Source organism: Rana temporaria, chromosome 1 (assembly GCF_905171775.1).
Source record: "Rana temporaria chromosome 1, aRanTem1.1, whole genome shotgun sequence".
In the NCBI taxonomy this organism is placed as follows: domain Eukaryota; kingdom Metazoa; phylum Chordata; class Amphibia; order Anura; family Ranidae; genus Rana; species Rana temporaria.
In genome coordinates this window covers 443,896,837-443,913,352 of record NC_053489.1, presented here as the reverse complement: position 1 = coordinate 443,913,352, position 16,516 = coordinate 443,896,837, and the positions used below count along the sequence as shown (strand labels likewise).

General features: G+C 43.0%; 1 protein-coding gene across 2 annotated transcripts in view; it reads right to left on the bottom strand.

Moving 5' to 3' along the window:
- MAST3 (microtubule associated serine/threonine kinase 3) overlaps positions 1-16,516 on the bottom strand; it is a 251,058-nt gene that overhangs the window by 216,424 nt on the left and 18,118 nt on the right. For both annotated transcript variants that reach the window (XM_040326886.1, XM_040326891.1), the window contains exon 2: positions 10,031-10,120. In XM_040326886.1, coding sequence (XP_040182820.1) covers positions 10,031-10,120 — 90 coding nt within the window. The remainder of the gene's footprint in view (positions 1-10,030; positions 10,121-16,516) is intronic.

Sequence of the window (16,516 nt, the reverse complement as noted above, 5' to 3'; positions counted from 1 at the left end):
TGGCTTGGCACAGCTGTTCACTTATCATTTATTATTATTTACCACTATTAATACCCTCCACATTTTTTATTGATGTTGGATGGTATTCCAGGATTTACCCAGAGTGGAACACATTTTATTCACATCCATTGGAGGATTCACCACGGAATTTTTTCTCTATTACTTTATGGGTTTAGTGATGAGATTATTTATTGCTTATTAGTTTTTTTAGTGTTTTTAGCGCCATTACACCTACCATTATTCATATTTACGTCAACAGTTTTTTTTTTTTACCTTTTAAATTGATTGTAACAAAAGTAATACAACTACTCTGGCAGTTCAGGCTCATTTACACTTGCATCCCCTTTGACAGGAAGTTAGGTAGATCTGTGGGTGTTGTCACTGATAGGACATACATTTCTGCCTTGTTTAGACGATACACAGATTGTTATCGGGCGTCGGCTACAAACGTAGCCAGAGGAAGGCTAAAGGCCGTTGAAAAACTTCAGCTGTTCAGAATGAAGCAATCAAGGCCTTTATAATTAGCCAGAGGGTTACCACTTGGTTGCTGCATCACTCCTAAGGCTGTGTGAGTAGGAGAGCAGTGCCAGAAAGTCTCCTGATGAGGTGAGGAGACCATTGACTTTTTCCTGTGTTATAAATATCAAAAAAGACTACTGTTTGTGCTGTATGACCAGCATTGTCTGCCCAGCGCTAGGCTGAGTCAGACTCCATAGATAGGTTCCTGTGTGGAAGGTAGACGCCCAGAGTGGCTAGGATTTATTTTATGTTTGATTTTGTTTATGCTGTTTGGATGCTTGCAATTATTTTCCAGCAAGATGGAAAAATAAACCAAAAACTTTATTTTTCAACTGTCTTCGACTGCCAGTCTGTATAAAATCAGTGTGTGGTGAACCCAAGCAAGGGTTCACACACCCCGCTACCGAGCTAACCCCTCACACCCCTCATTGCCACCCCATGACACCCATTTTGATCCTTGAAAGTGTGCAGCACCAGGTGCAGGGCGGTTGTCTAATGGCCCGTTCATGCTTGATGTCAATAATGCCCGCCAAATGCATGCTGGTGTGTAATATTTGCTGCAAAGCACCACTACCACGGCAGTGTGTACCAACATGGCTGGTGGTTAGTTCACATCATATGTGCCTGTTGTACTGTGTACTTGTATGAAAAAGTATGTCGTTCTCTTTGTATTGCTTCTTTTGTGTGAAATCCCTGGTGTTCCTGCTAGTCCTCTTGCTTTCCTATTAAACACTGACCACACTAAACAGGAGAGCACAACGTGGTCAGTTCTCTAGCTATGCTGGGAACTCCGTATATTCTCCTCCAATGATCAGACTTGTTCTGACACGCCCCTGCTGAACAGCCATTTACTGGGAAGCTCAGTGTCCTGCTGCTTCTCCTCTCCCAGCTGTTATGCAGCCGGGATCAGGGGGATTGTGATCATTTATAAAAACTGAAAAAAAGGGTATTCATTTTTTTTTTTTTTTTAAACAATTTAATTTATTGAAATCTTTTCCAAAAAGTTACATAACATATTAATCAATATTTGTTGATTTGCTCATGACATATCACTTTTACCTACTCCCTTTTTTTTTTTTTTTATATCTATACAAAATGTTTTTCCTTTCATTTCTATTTAAAAAAGAATGGGTTGTTTTACAAGGTGATCGTTTACAATCAATAACTTGTGGCTGGGCGGTTGGGGCTGTGGGGGGTGCTTAGCTACCTATTTTTACAACCCCCCTAGTTGCCCCTGTAAATAGGGCCCTGAGGCTGGTGCTGGAGCTATTTCATAAGCCATGGGTGCTTAACCGGTGGCCCTCCAGCTGTTGCAGAACTACAAGTCCCATTATGCCTTTGCCTTTGAGATTCATGCTTGTATCTGTCAGCCTTGCAATGCCTCATGGGACTTGTAGTTCCGCAAAAGCTGGCGAGCACCAGGTTGAGCATGCCTGACATAAGCAATGGGGTAGATTCAGGTAGGGGCGCGCACTACTACTGATGCGCAGCGTACCGTTTTTACGCTACGCCTCCGTAAATTACTTGAGCTACGCTTCATTCACAAAGCATTTGCTCCGGAATTTGCGGGGGTGTTTCGTAAAAGTGTCCGGCGTAAGCGCGCGTAATTTAAATGATCCCGTAGGGGGCGTGGATCATTTAAATTAGGCGCGTTCCCGCGCCGAACGTACTGCGCATGCTCCGTCGGGAAAATTTCACAACGTGCATTGCGGTAAATGACGTCGCAAGGACGTCATTTGCTTCGACGTGAACGTAAATGGCGTCCAGCGCCATTCACGATTCACTTACGCAAACGACGTTAATTTCAAAAATAGTGACGCGGGAACGACGTGTATACTTACCATTGGCTGCGCCTCCTAATAGCAGGAGCAGCCTTACGCAGAAATCAACGAACGCAAACGACGTAAAACTCGAACGTTTGTGAATCGGCGTGAGTATGCAATTTGCATACTCTACGCTGACCACTACGGGAACGCCACCTAGCGACCATCGTAAGAATGCAGCCTAAGATACGACGGCAAAAGAGCCTTATGCCAGTCATATCTTAGGCTACAGTCGGCGTATCGAGCTTTCTGAATACAGAAAGTCGATACGCCGGCGCTACTTAGCAATTACGCTGCGTATCTATGGATACGCAGGTGTAATTGCTACCTGAATCTACCCCAATACTAAGTAGGATCTTCCTACATACTTTTAGATCAGTGGCAAAGGTTCATCTCAACCCCTTGGTGTGTACCTCCCTTATCTGCAACTGCTCTTTTCCATCTACCAGTATATATTGGCCATACATTGTACAATCTGAATGTACAATCTCTTTACATTTTACCAAACTATATAATAGGAGGATGAACTTAAACAATTTATCCAGCTTTGTATCAATTTAGACAGGCTCTTGTGGGATACACTTTGTAGTTGAAGGTAGATCTGAAAGGGATCAGACTATATAGTCAGCTTTAGTAGTAGCAATCGATCGAAAATCATCTGTACTATTCTCCTTCAGCAGAATGAATTGATTGGTTGATATGGGTTACTGCAATTAAGAATTCACATTTCACCCCAATTATCAATATTGTGGTGCATTAGGATGCATTGTGTTAAAGTGGATGTAAACCCAATTTTTTTTTTTTTTATATATATCACAATGTAGAGTATTTCCTATCATCTGTGCCCAGTCTTGCCACACAGAGTTAATCCAGCTCTGAGCAATCCTCTTTTATTGTTCAGTGAAAATTAACAGACTTACAGATAAAACCCTGTCTAAATACAAAGTCCATTCCTCTCTCCTTGCTTTGAGTGACAGGTTATTTACATATCTAGCTTGGACATGTTTATCATATGTTATGTTATGTTTATCATAATATGAGGTGATCCACAGTATAAAAAGCGAGAAATCCACCCCTCCCCCACATAACACATTCTGGTAATATACAATGACCTGTGGATCACCTCATAATATGATAAACATAACATATGATAAACATGTCCAAGCTAGATATGTAAATAACCTGTACATTTTTGGTTTTAGGTTTAATACCGTTTTAACCATGCACTATCCATTGCTGCACTTTAAAAGGAAGTGTACATGGAGTCATAGTGGCACTGAATTCCAGTGCTCATTGGGTCCCATGCAATGGAAACTTGTACGGACTGAATATGGAGATTGCCACTGCTGATCTGTCCTTGTAAAAATGCTAGCAGTCACACTGATCCCATGGCTTCAATACCCTCTGTGTCACTGTCCCAGAACAGGCACGCGGATCCAACGTTTTCAAATCGGCATACATGTTGGAGGTCAGTGGTTTAATAGGTATTGAAGCAGACAACTCGTATTCATAGAATGAGGACAGTTAAACCTTGAAGGCACTATAACTGTGTACATGGTTTTATAGACTCAGCAGTGTCTGAGTGCCATTCACTCTGCAGTAATTAGAACATGCCACAGAATAGCAATGCAGAGGAAATATCTTTATCGAGTCTAAACAAACAAAAAAATATCCATAAAAATAAAAGATTAGCTGTTGTTTGATGCAGTGTTTACATCCTTTCATATAATGTCACTAGGAGCAAGCACCCACTCCAAGTAAAGGATGGGGAAGACAGGATGATTCCATCCGGCAGTGGCGGCTGGTGCTGAAATTTTTTGGGGGGCGCAAACAAATGAAAAAAAAAAAAAAATTGCAGCCTCACTGTGCCCATCAAACGCAGCTACTGTGCCCATCAAACGCAGCCACTGTGCCCATCAAACGCAGCCACTGTGCCCATCAATTGTCGCCACTGTGCCCATCAATTGTCGCCACTGTGCCATCAACTGTCACCACTGTGCCATCAATTGTCACCACTGTGCCATGCCATCAAATGCAGCCACTGTGCCCATCAATTTAACATCGTAAAAAATGGTCGTGTGTGGGCTTTAATGACGTGAAAAAAACGTGCATGCTCAGAAGCAAGTTATGAGACGGGAGCGCTCGTTCTGGTAAAAGTAGCGTTCGTAATGGAGATAGCACATTCGTCACGCTGTAACAGACTGAAAAGTGCAAATCGTCTCTCACAAAACTTTTACTAAAACAAAATCAGCAAAAGCAGCCCCAAGGGTGGCGCCATCCGAATGGTACTTCCCCTTTATAGTGCCGTCGTACGTGTTTTACGTCACCACGCTTTGCTGGAGAATTTTTTTTTCGCGATCGTGTGTAGACAAGGCCGGCTTAACAATAATCGGGTTGAAAAATGTCGTTTTTTTCTAGACCATTAAAAACGGTCGTGTGTACGCGGCATAAGTGTCAGCCCTACACTGATTTTCGGAATTTATCGGCGTATACCGTGCACTTTTTTCCCCTTAAAATCAGGGGAAAATCGTGGGTGCGTGATATACGGCGATCCCCGCTTCCTGCACTGTGTTTGAACGCCGCCGCCGACATATACCGAGCGCAGTACACTCGGGTACACTCGGCCAGGCTCGGCTACCCTCGCGGTCACGCCCTGTGCCGCCTCCTAGCCTTTATGCGAGAGGAGCCGAGCGTGCCCGAGTGTACTGCGCTTGGTATATGTTGGCGGCGGCATTCAAACACAGCGCGGGAAGCGGGGATCGACTAAGAAACAGCGGGGAGGACACCACCAGGGCCGCAGACGGACGCCGGACCGGACAAGGCCGCCGATGGACGCCGGGCAAGACACCGACGAGGGGCATTCAAACTGTAAGCATTTTCTTTTTTTCCTGAAATTTCCCTTCCAGGTTGGGGGTGCGCGCTATACGCCGGGGCGCGCTATATGAAGATAAATACGGTACTTCTAATTATATTACTGCTAATGATAATAGTGATCCATTCTTCCATATTGTGATTTTCATCAGCTGCTGCACAACATTCCTGGTGATATTAAAATCACTTTAAATCACCTAATATATCTAATCAGCTAGAGTAGCAGTTAATTTATATTAAGACTATATATATATGTAATGATATTACAAACAATACATTATTGCCTTGTTTGGCCATGTGTAGGCGCTGATAATTAACTCTAGTGAACTGGAATGCATGACCCACGTTGATGTTATCCATTGGGATATGCTGATACATTGAGCTACAGATGTTAAAACAGCAATCTGGGATTTAAGCTGTAACATAATGCACCTTTATCTACAAGCCTTAGGCTTCCCATATGGTAATATATTTTAGTTACGCAGTTTCTGAAATACACTATTACAGGTATATACACATTCTTAAAGTATAGGCGTACAGTAATTGTCTCTAAACTTTGGCTAATCAACCCCCAAGCTAAAACTACACTAATCCCCCATTTTGTGTAAGTAAAGCCTCGTACACACGCATTGGTTTTCTCGGCAAGAAAACTGCTGGCAGAGCTTTCTTGCCGAGTAAACCGTGCGTGTGTACGAGGCTTTGAGGTTTCTCATCAAGAAAACTGCCCAGAATCTCGACGAGAAAAATAGAGAACCTGCTTCTCTATATTCTCGTTGTGATTCTCGGCAGTGTTTTCCTGCCGAGAAACCCGAGCGTCTGTATACTTACCTGTCTCCATGGAAACCTGCGCATGCTCGAAATGACTTTGACGCATGCACGGTAGCTTCCTAGGCATAGGTAGGGTGAAGCAAGATGGCGGCGACAGCATCGAATGTGACGAGAGCATGCACATCGTAGTCGGTGACGTCACCGCGTTCGTGCCATTCAAAAGAATGGCGGTTCTTTTGAATCGTACGTCTGTACACTCGGCCGGCAAGACAATCTTGCCAGGAATCTCGTCAGGAAAAACGCAGTTTTTTTCCTGACGAGAATCCCGGCCGTGTGTACAGGGCTTAAAAAGCTGTGGATGGGGGGGGGGGGGGGGGTTGGTTACATCTAGTTTAGCTTAGATGGCAGTTTAGTTGTCCTTAAAGCGGAGTTCTAACCACAATTAGCAATTTTTAAATGTATGTCCTTTCATCATGCGTTTTTATTATATAAATCCGGTCACTTACTATTTTACAATCCACCGCCGCTCCGCATAGTTATTCAAAAATGATAGTTAATAAAACTATGTCCACACCATTGTCATTTTGCTTGTGGGCATTGTGAAGCCCACAAGCACTTACTTCCTGGAAGTCTTGGATGGGGAGTGATAATTGGGTAGCGCACTGCATCCTGGGAAATGATGACACACATTTCCCAGGAGCATTAGAGGGAGATGATGTCAGAATCCTAGGTGATTCCAAAGGCAGATTTCGTGGGACCGCATAGCAACAGGCATTTCCAGATGAGTAAAAAACATTTTTTTTTCTTTTTTTCATTTTTTAGGTCTCATGAGCACAATAATGGAAAAAAAAATTGGGGATGGAAACTCCACTTTAAGTATCAAATTTATAGAAAAATCTACAAATATGATCATTAATGTTTTCAAGCATTAGGCTGTATTCTGGGCTTACCCTTCTTTTAACCCCTTGACCTCCGGAAGAATTACCCCCCCCCCCTTCATGACCAGGCCATAAGTTACTTTAACTGACCATTGCGCGGTCATGCAACACTGTACATAAATAAAATGTATATAATGTTTTCCCACAAATATAGCTTTCTTTTGGTGGTATCTATCTATCTATCTATCTATCTATCTATATAATTTTTTATTTATTTATTTTTTACTAGTAATGGTGGCAATCAGTGACTTATAGCGATATTGCGGCAGACAACCGGAGACTAACTGACACTTTTTGGGAACCAGTGATAAAAATTTGCACAGTCACTGTACTGATGACACTGGCTGGGAAAGGGTAAAACAGATACCGGTAGGACAATGAAACGGTTAAATGTGTGCCTAATCAGTGTTTTGGTGTACTATGGTGTAAATACAATACTTCCATGCTTTTACATTAGGCAAAGCTTTGTCCTTTGTGTCTTCCTGTTATCCATTGGCCTGCACCAACTGATCGGCATCTGCTGTGTATAATCACAGCACAGATGGGTCGCTGGCTGTTTCTTCAGAAACCCTGTACTGTGACCGGCGGCTCCCGCACGGGAGTGGCGTCACGTGGCTCTGGCCAGTCACATAGACGGAGCCCGCGGACCCGGAAGGAAGACGGACAAAGATTGATTTGGCCTCCAGTGGGACGCCGAGGGCTTTGTTTGCAGGTAAGATTAACATAATAAAGCACATTACGACTTTACTTTTGCAAGTCAGGAAAAAAAAAACGTTACTTCCTCTTTATCACTGCCCCCTAATCCTTCTTAACCCCTATGCTGACCAGCCTGTGAAGTAAAGATGTATATCCTTACGTATTTTCAAGACGCTACAGTCCAGTAACGTGATCCCGCTCCCATCTGTCAGTTAGCAAGGCTGCAGGGAGGAGGAGGCAGCGTTGATAACTGACTGACCATTGAAGCCTATGAGTGATGTCACTCCATCAGACATTTATCAGCTGTTCTTGAGCACGCTCCCCTCTCCTCTGTAGCGCCACGGGCTGACACAGGGGCTAAAAATAGACAAGATCTTTCTTACACAGGTTGGTAGACATAGATGTTAGGAGGAGTGATGGGATGGAAGTTTTATGCCTCATACACACGGCCGGACTTTCCAAGAAAAAAAGTCCGATGGGCTTTTTTTCTTTGGAAAGTCCGGCCGTGTGTAGCCTCCATCTGACTTTTTTTGTCGGAGATCCGACGGACCTTAGATAGAGAACCTGGGTCACGGCGGACTTTTGCACGGTCAAAAGTCAGACCGTGTGTACGAGGCATTAGGAGTAGTTAATCACAGAATTCCACTTTAACACAATAATATGGGTCTTTATTTCAGCTATGTGGTTGCTATTTTTAAAGCAATTTCAGATGAAAATAATTGTCATTTTTTGAAAATAAGGACGCTTATCCTGAGTTTTTATCTTTGTGATCTTAAAAGCCATGCTCCCCAGGAGCAGTGGCATAACTACATTCATATATACACATAAGGCTGCCATGGGGTACTGTGGCAATGGGATTTATTCTGAGTATTGCTAAATACCACCTCCTTTTGGCACAAAGGCCCGGATTCAGAAAGGAGTTACGACAACGTATCTCCGGATACGCCGTCGTAACTCTGATTGTGCGGGGTCGTATCTATGCGACTGATTCATAGAATCAGTTACGCATAGATTTCCCTAAGATCCGACCGGCGTAAGTGTCTTACACCGTCGTATCTTAGGCTGCATATTTAAGATGGCCGCTAGCTGGCGCTTCCGTATATTTACAAGGAATATGCAAATTAGGTAGATACGCCGATTCAGAAACGTACGTCCGCCCGGCGCATTTTTTTACGTTGTTTACATTAGACTTTTTCCGGCGTAATGTTACCCCTGCTATATGAGGCATATCCTATGTTAAGTATGGACGTCGTTCCCGCATCGAATTTTGAAAATTTTACGTTGTTTGCGTAAGTCTTTCGCGAATAGGGCTGTACGTAAGTTACGTTCACGTCTAAAGCATTGACGATTTGCGTCGTAATTTCGAGCATGCACACTGGGATTCTTTCACGAACGGCGCATGCGCCGTTTGTAAAAAACTTCAAATACGTGGGGTCATAATTAATTTAAGTAAAACACGCCCACATCATCCACATTTAAATTAGGCGGGCTTACGCCGGACCACATACATTACGCCGCCGTAACTTAGGGCGCATGTTCTTCCTGAATACGGAACTTGCGCCCTAATTTACGGCGGCGTAGGGTATCTGAGATACGTTACGCCCGTCGAGAGATAGGCAGATCTCTCTGAATCTGGGCCAAAGTCTCTCTTTGTTGATCTAAGCTTATTTGTTTACATTCAATGTAGTCAGTATATCACAGTTCGCAAATTCTGCCATTCACGTCTCTGTTTCCCCAATCTCCTGGTAATTTTACTATTTGCAGACAGGGGAAAGAAAATTGAGCACATCATAATGGGTCCCAACTCTGAAGATACTGTAGATTTCCCTACATTTATCAAATTCTTGTTATCTCACAAAAGGTCTTTTGACTCTACCAGTCTCAACGAATATTGAGTAATTACAGGAATATGAAGATTAGTTTCTGCTTGATGTGATTAAATGATTAAATGTACCTTTGAATATCATGAGCATACAAGTCTAGTCCTTTAATATTAGGATTAGAGTTCATTTTACTATTTGCAGACAAGGGAAAGAAAATTGAGCATATCATAATGGGTCCCAACTCTGAAGATACTGTAGATTTCCCTACATTTATCGAATTCTTGTTGTCTCACGAAAGAGCTTTGGACTCTACTGGTCTCAAACAAGATTAAGCAATTACAGGAATATGAAGATTAGTTTACGCTTGATGCGATTACAAAAAAGAAATAAAAATTAAACGTACCTTTGAATATCATGAGCATACTGTATAAGTCTAGTCCTTTAATATTAGGACTAGAGTAATATTTAACTACTATTGTACTTTTACAAATACTACATTTGATAATATAGAAAGAGACAAAATTGTAAAGGGAACGGAAAAGTGTTTTACAGTACACATAGTAGAGTCAAGGCACAATAACGTGTTTCTTACCTCCATGGGTGTAGTGTTTGCAGGGGACTGTTGGGGCTGCAAGGACTACAGGGACTTAGCAGAGTCGGACTTTGGCTGTTCGGAGATAAACTGTAAAGGAAGAGCAAGTTCAACACCTGGAGCTCTTCATACTGTACATTACAGTCGTATGGACAAAAAATGCAAAGCTGAATTCTACAATAATCTAAAACCATACAAGACAAACTCAATGGCATAGGAGTTCAAATAAGGTTGCAGATACACTTAAGACTACACGTTAACTTACAAAGTGTAATGTCAGTTGACATATGCACAAAATTTGTGAGGAACAGTAGACATTTAGCCAACATTTAAACCGATCTCAGTGAATACTGACTGTTCCATGATATTTGTACCTTATAGTCAAACAACAAAAATGTATTCACTCGAAGAATTAATAAAAATAAAAAAATAAATGAGCAGATTCGCAATGTTCCTTTGTGCACTGAATTAATAAACTGTATGTCATCTATGAGTCAGATCGGGACACATATGTTCGTGGACAAAAACCAGCAAATTGAGTTCAAGTCCTTCAAATATTTTCAGAGAATAATGCTGACTCTCATTTTAACATTGAGAAAGCTTATGTGTTTGTTGGCAGGTGGGACCTTTTGGGTCATTTCCTGGTGTAGACGCCTCTTTTGGTCTTTAAAAGGTTTGGGAGGAGTTTTCTCAAGGTCTTTGGCCAAGTGAAGCCAATGGGGAGGACTATGGAGGCTTCGGGCCTGTTTTAGAACATGAGCAGCATTGCCCTAAAACTGAAGTATACCACAGCACTCCTCTAGACTGTATGCAAGCTATGTAAAGTCTAAAGGACCACTCAGAAGCTAGATAGTGTGAGGCCTATTGTTTATCCAAAAGTCTAGACTGTTTATCTATTTCTACACTTGATATGACTGTGGTCTCAGAAAGGTGAAATATTGTGTTATTGAAGAGTTGAAATTCAGTTAAAGGTGTCCGTTTATGAAGCAGTGAAATCTATTCACTGCTTCATTCTCCGGCATTCACGGAGGAGATATTTCTCCTCTGTGTGCCTGTTTATGAAGCAGAGAAGATCACTTCACCCTTGGAGGAGTGAGGAGATCTACCAACGCTTCAAACAGTGGAGAACTGCCCCTGATACTGGAATCTCGTGAGACTTTACGAGATTACAGTACCAGAAATTCACAGAAAAACCGAGATGTCCGTTTATTGAGCAGTGATAAATTATCACCGCTCAGTACACTGACAGACCGAGTGGGTAATGTAATTCAAATAAACGAGTCCCCCTTGATAATATATACATGTATACACACACACACACACACACACACACATTGTATATACATGTAAATACACACACACATTATATATATATGTATGTATATATATATGTATACACATAAATATTACAGGGGGACATGGTTACAGTGTTGGGGGGTCAGAACGAGGTAGAAGGAAGTTAAAAATCTTCCCCCTTCCTCCTCAGAACCCCCGGGATTCCCTCTTCACTCCCCGCTTCACCAGCTCTGAGATGGTGAATCGGGGAGGGTGAATTCTGACACAGATCGCCAGTGAAGCTCTCAGATCACAGCTTCATAAACTTGCCGTTACTGTGTCAGTCAATGAGACTTCTCTGTGTGAAGAGATAATCGGCGGGAAAACAAGTTGAAACACTTCTCCCCCAGATTATCTCTGTTTCATAAACTGTTTATGAGCTGTGATCAGTGGTGATCCTTGGGATCACCGCTCTTCACTGCTTCATAAACAGACACCAAAGTGGTTAAAAATGACACTGAGATTAAAGACCCCTATAGAAGTTGTACCTGTTTATTTGCAGCCATTTGTCCTGTAAAACTCAGAGATAAAAATAATTTTTCGCAGACCCACAAAGCAGGGGGCAGGGAGATGAAGTTACACAGTTTACATCTCAGTAAGAAGAGCTTTGTGCCATGAATGGAGGGAAAAGACACACTCTCCTCACAGCACATAACAACAATGCAGAACTGAGGATATGAATATCAGACTGTGTGCTGGAGCTCTCCTGCCTCTCACCTTTATTATCTCTTGGTGTCAGGAAAAATTGTAAGAAGTGACTCACGTGGATAGCAAATGGATGAGGCAGCAGAGAGAAATGACATTCAGTGATTTGGATAGAGGATTGTAAACACTTTAGAAATATGTGCTTTGTTTGTATTTCATATTTACAACCACTGTGGAGTGGTGTATCTGTGAAGTGTTTTGTGCAAACATGGTCGGCCACAGAGCGGTGATGGTTAGGGGAACATTGATCCCCCTCCTCAGAGATGAGTCACCTGAGAGATGACCCTGACAGGTTGCATGCATCAGGTGACTTGGGCCCTGAGTGTCTGTATTGACTTTAGGAGGGCTTCCCATGTGAGTGTTTTTTCTGTAGGAGTGTTCACAGCAGTTTAAGACCCCTTTCACAGGTACAGCTAAAAAATAGCGCTGCTATACCGCCTGAAAAACTCCTGCACTGCATACTCAATGTGAAAGCCCGAGGGCTTTCACACTGAGGCGATGCGCTGGCGGGAGAGAAAGAAATCTCCTGCAAACAGCATCTTTGGAGCGGTGAGAGGAGCGGCGTGTATACTGCTCTTTCCCATTTAAAACAATGGGAAACCGCGGCAATACCGCCCGCAATGCACCTCTGCAGAGGCGCATTGCGGGCGGTATTAACCCTTTATCGGCCGCTAGCGGGGGTTAATACCGCACTGATAGCGTCCGAATCCTGCGGCAAATCCTACGGTATAGCGCCGCTAGTACATATCACCCTCACTGTTACCCTCTCCCTACTACTGTTCTCATCACCCCTTGCAAATATTTAAAGTAGTTCAAAAGTCAGAAGGTTTTCCAAATCTTAATGCATTCTACGCTGCTGTCAAAGTCAGTAAGCCAATGAGGAGAGGGAGGGGGCGGGGCAGAGATACAGCTCTGTGTCTGAATGGACACACAGAGCAGCGGCTCAGTTTAGGTGTCCCCATAGTAAGCTGATTGGGGAGGGGCCAGGAGCGCCGGGGAGGGACCCGAGAGGAATAAAATGTGTGCTAAATACCGCGCTGTCCAAAGAAGGGGGGAAGCTACCAGCACCGCAAATGACAATTGCAAAAAGTAGAAGTGGGAAAAGTGTTGGTGCGGCGCTTGTGACAATTTAAAATTTTAATGGGAGATCTAAAGTGCATAGATAACCTGATACACATCTAAATATATGAGTTAGAATAATTGTGAAGATATCAAACTAACAATATACATGTGCAGTATTGAAATAATAACAGGTGATTAGACCAATGTATACTATACATATAAAATGCAATAATATCGGGTAATTAAACCAGTGTATGCCATACATATACAATGCAGTGATGTCAGGTGATTAAACCAATGAATACCATACACATAATGCAGTGAACAACTTATCATAAACTCAAAAGCAAAAATAAAGAAAATAAATAAAGAAAAAGTCCACTGAGTGAGGAAGAGTGTTTGATGAAAAGGAAATGTCCAAAAACATATGTATCTTGACGCCCCAAATGGACATTTTCAAGCCACCGCTGAACGTGCATGAAAAGGGAGAGATGGAGCACCGCCACCAATAACACTGAGGCTTACCGGAAAGTGTGGATTCAATAGGACATATGCCCCATGAATCAAACAGACTTGTCGGCGATTCTTCACCAAAGATAATAGGGCCTGGATGGATATAGGCGTTGATGGATAAAATAATCTTCTCACAAAGACCACCAGTCAACAAGAAAAGAAGCTCCAAGATATATAAAACATCATGTGGATTCAAACATATAGGGCCAAAAAGGAAAAAAAAATGCACATAGCGTTTCATCCACATTATTAATAAAAATGAAAGATTTACACTCACATTTGGAAGAGGTAAAACAAGCGCCCGGTAATCAATAAAATTACGCAATGGGAACAGCAGGCTCAATCTGACGTGTTTCATCCAAAAAGATATTGTCTGTGGTCCCGAGAGGAGGAAGATCTGGACTGCTCTGTGCAAAATCACTGCACAGAGCAGGTAAATATGACATGTTTTTTTTTTAACGAAAAGACCCGAGACTTTAATCTCACTATAACCCACATGCTGACCCAAAATCCAGGACATAGAGGTATGTGCACTCATATACATCCCACTCTCATCTTACTTTTCTCACCCTCCTAATCTTTGGGGATATTTCTCCTAATCCTGGTCCTCCTGTATCTCACTCCCACATACGCCACCCTTCTTCCTCAGGCAATAGCCGCAATCCACTCAGTTTAATCTTGATCCCCATGCTTCCAAAAACCACCTCCCTTCTCATGTGCCCTCTGGGATGCCCGCTCTGTCTGTAACAAGCTCACCTCTGTCAAGACCTTTTTGTCTTCCACTCCCTTAACCTTCTTGAAATTACAAAAACCTGGCTTCAAGCATCTGCCTCTTCCACCACCCTCTGCCATGGTGGCCTCCACTGGACTCACTCACCCAGACCTAGTGGTTGGAAAAGAGGTGGAGTTGGTTTGCTTCTATCCCCACTAAGCATCTTTCAAGTCCTTCCTAGCCCTCCCTCTCTCTTCTTCTCCTCTTTTGAGACTCGCTGTAATCATCTGTTAAATTTCTCTAAGGATTGCATTTATCTAGACCAGTGTCATGCTTCTTTGATGACTTCTCTTCCTGGCTAACCCTTTCTCTCTCCTCTACCCACCATCATGCTTGGTGATTTTAACAGTCTGGTTTCATCTAAACTTTTCAATTTAACCTCTTCTTTTGACCCGACACAATGGACACAATCCTCCACCCACGCTGATGGTAACACCCTTGACCTTGTTTTCTCCCATCTTTGCACTCCTGGTAACCTCACCAACACCCCCTTTCCTCTCTCTGATCGCAACCTCATCACTTTATAGTGATCTCTTTAACCATCTATCTCTCCAAGCAGAAAACAATTACCCCTAGAAACCTTTGTAATCCTTCTCTTTTCTACTCTGTACTGACCACCTCTGACAAAATCATACCCCTGTTCTGCCCTGACTCGACACTGGACTCACTTGCTCCTCTCACTACACAAAGTATCAGGCCCCGACCATTACAACCTTGGCAGACTGACGGCACCAGATATATTAAGAAACATGCCGCCCTTTCACACTGCCAGTGCCCAAGCGTCAGTTGTTAAACACTGCTTGTTTTAGCGGCGCTTTACCGTAGTTTTTGTGGCACTTTTCGGGTGTTAGTGGGGCACTTTTAACACTGCTAGCGGTCGAATAAAGGGTTAAAATCGCAAAAAGCGCTGCGGCCCAGGAGCTTTACAGGCGCTTCAGTGGCACTGCCTATTGATTTCAATGGGCAGGGGCACTTTAGGAGTATACACCGCTCCTAAAGCGCCTCAGAAAAGCTGCTTGCAGGACTTTTTTTGATGTCTCTGGCTTTCACACTGGGATTGCAGATAAGGCTTTTTTCAAGTACATTACAGGTGCTATTTTTAGCGCTAAAGCTCCTGAAAAACACTTCCATTGTGAAAGGGGCCATAGACATGCACTGGAGCTATTGTAGTGTGAAACCAAATCCCAGCAAGCATTTACCTTATATAAATCTGCCTTCATAAAATACAATTCTTCCCTCCATGTTGCCCAACAAGCCTGCTTTGTCATTCTCATCTAGTCCTCATCATCTCTTCTCTACTTTTAACTCTCTACTTTCTCCACTACCACCTCCACCCAGTAACTCACTCACTGCTCAGGAGATTGACAATCACTGCAAAAACAATACTGATGCAAATAGCAGGGGCATCTCCACTTCATAGATACCTACCCACTTAACATACCCACTTTCCTCTTTTGACCTTGCTACTACCGAAGAGTTTGCTATTATTTTCTCAGAAGCTCACCTTCTGCCCACCGTCTGCTGGACCTTGTTTCCTCACAACTACTACAGTCACCCTCTTCATCTATCCTATGCTCCCTCACTCACATCTTCAATCTCTTCCTCTCTACTGGCACCTTCCCCTCCCCGTTAAAACACACACTGATCACCCCTATACCTAAAAAGCCATCACTGGACCCCACCGGCAAAACGTAAGACTCATCTCCTTGCTCTTGTTTACCTCTAAACTTTTAGAACGCTTACTCTACAACTGTCTGAGCTCCTACCACACTGACGACAATCTTCTTGACCTCTTACAGTATGGCTTTTGCTTATTATACTCCACTGAAACTGCCCTACTAAAATTCACCAATGAGTTACTAAGTGCTAAAACCAATGTCCACTACTCCGTACTCATACTACTAGACCTCTTTGCTGCCTTTTATTCTGTTGACCATCTGTTGACCATCCCCTCCTCCTCAAAAAACTCCACTCTCTTGTCCTTCAAGAGTCTGCTCTCTCCTGGTTCCCCTCTTACCTATCACAGCGCTCCTTCCAATAACGCTGTCTCCTCCTCTCCACCTCCTCTTTCTGTCCTTGGACCACTCCTCGTACACCTC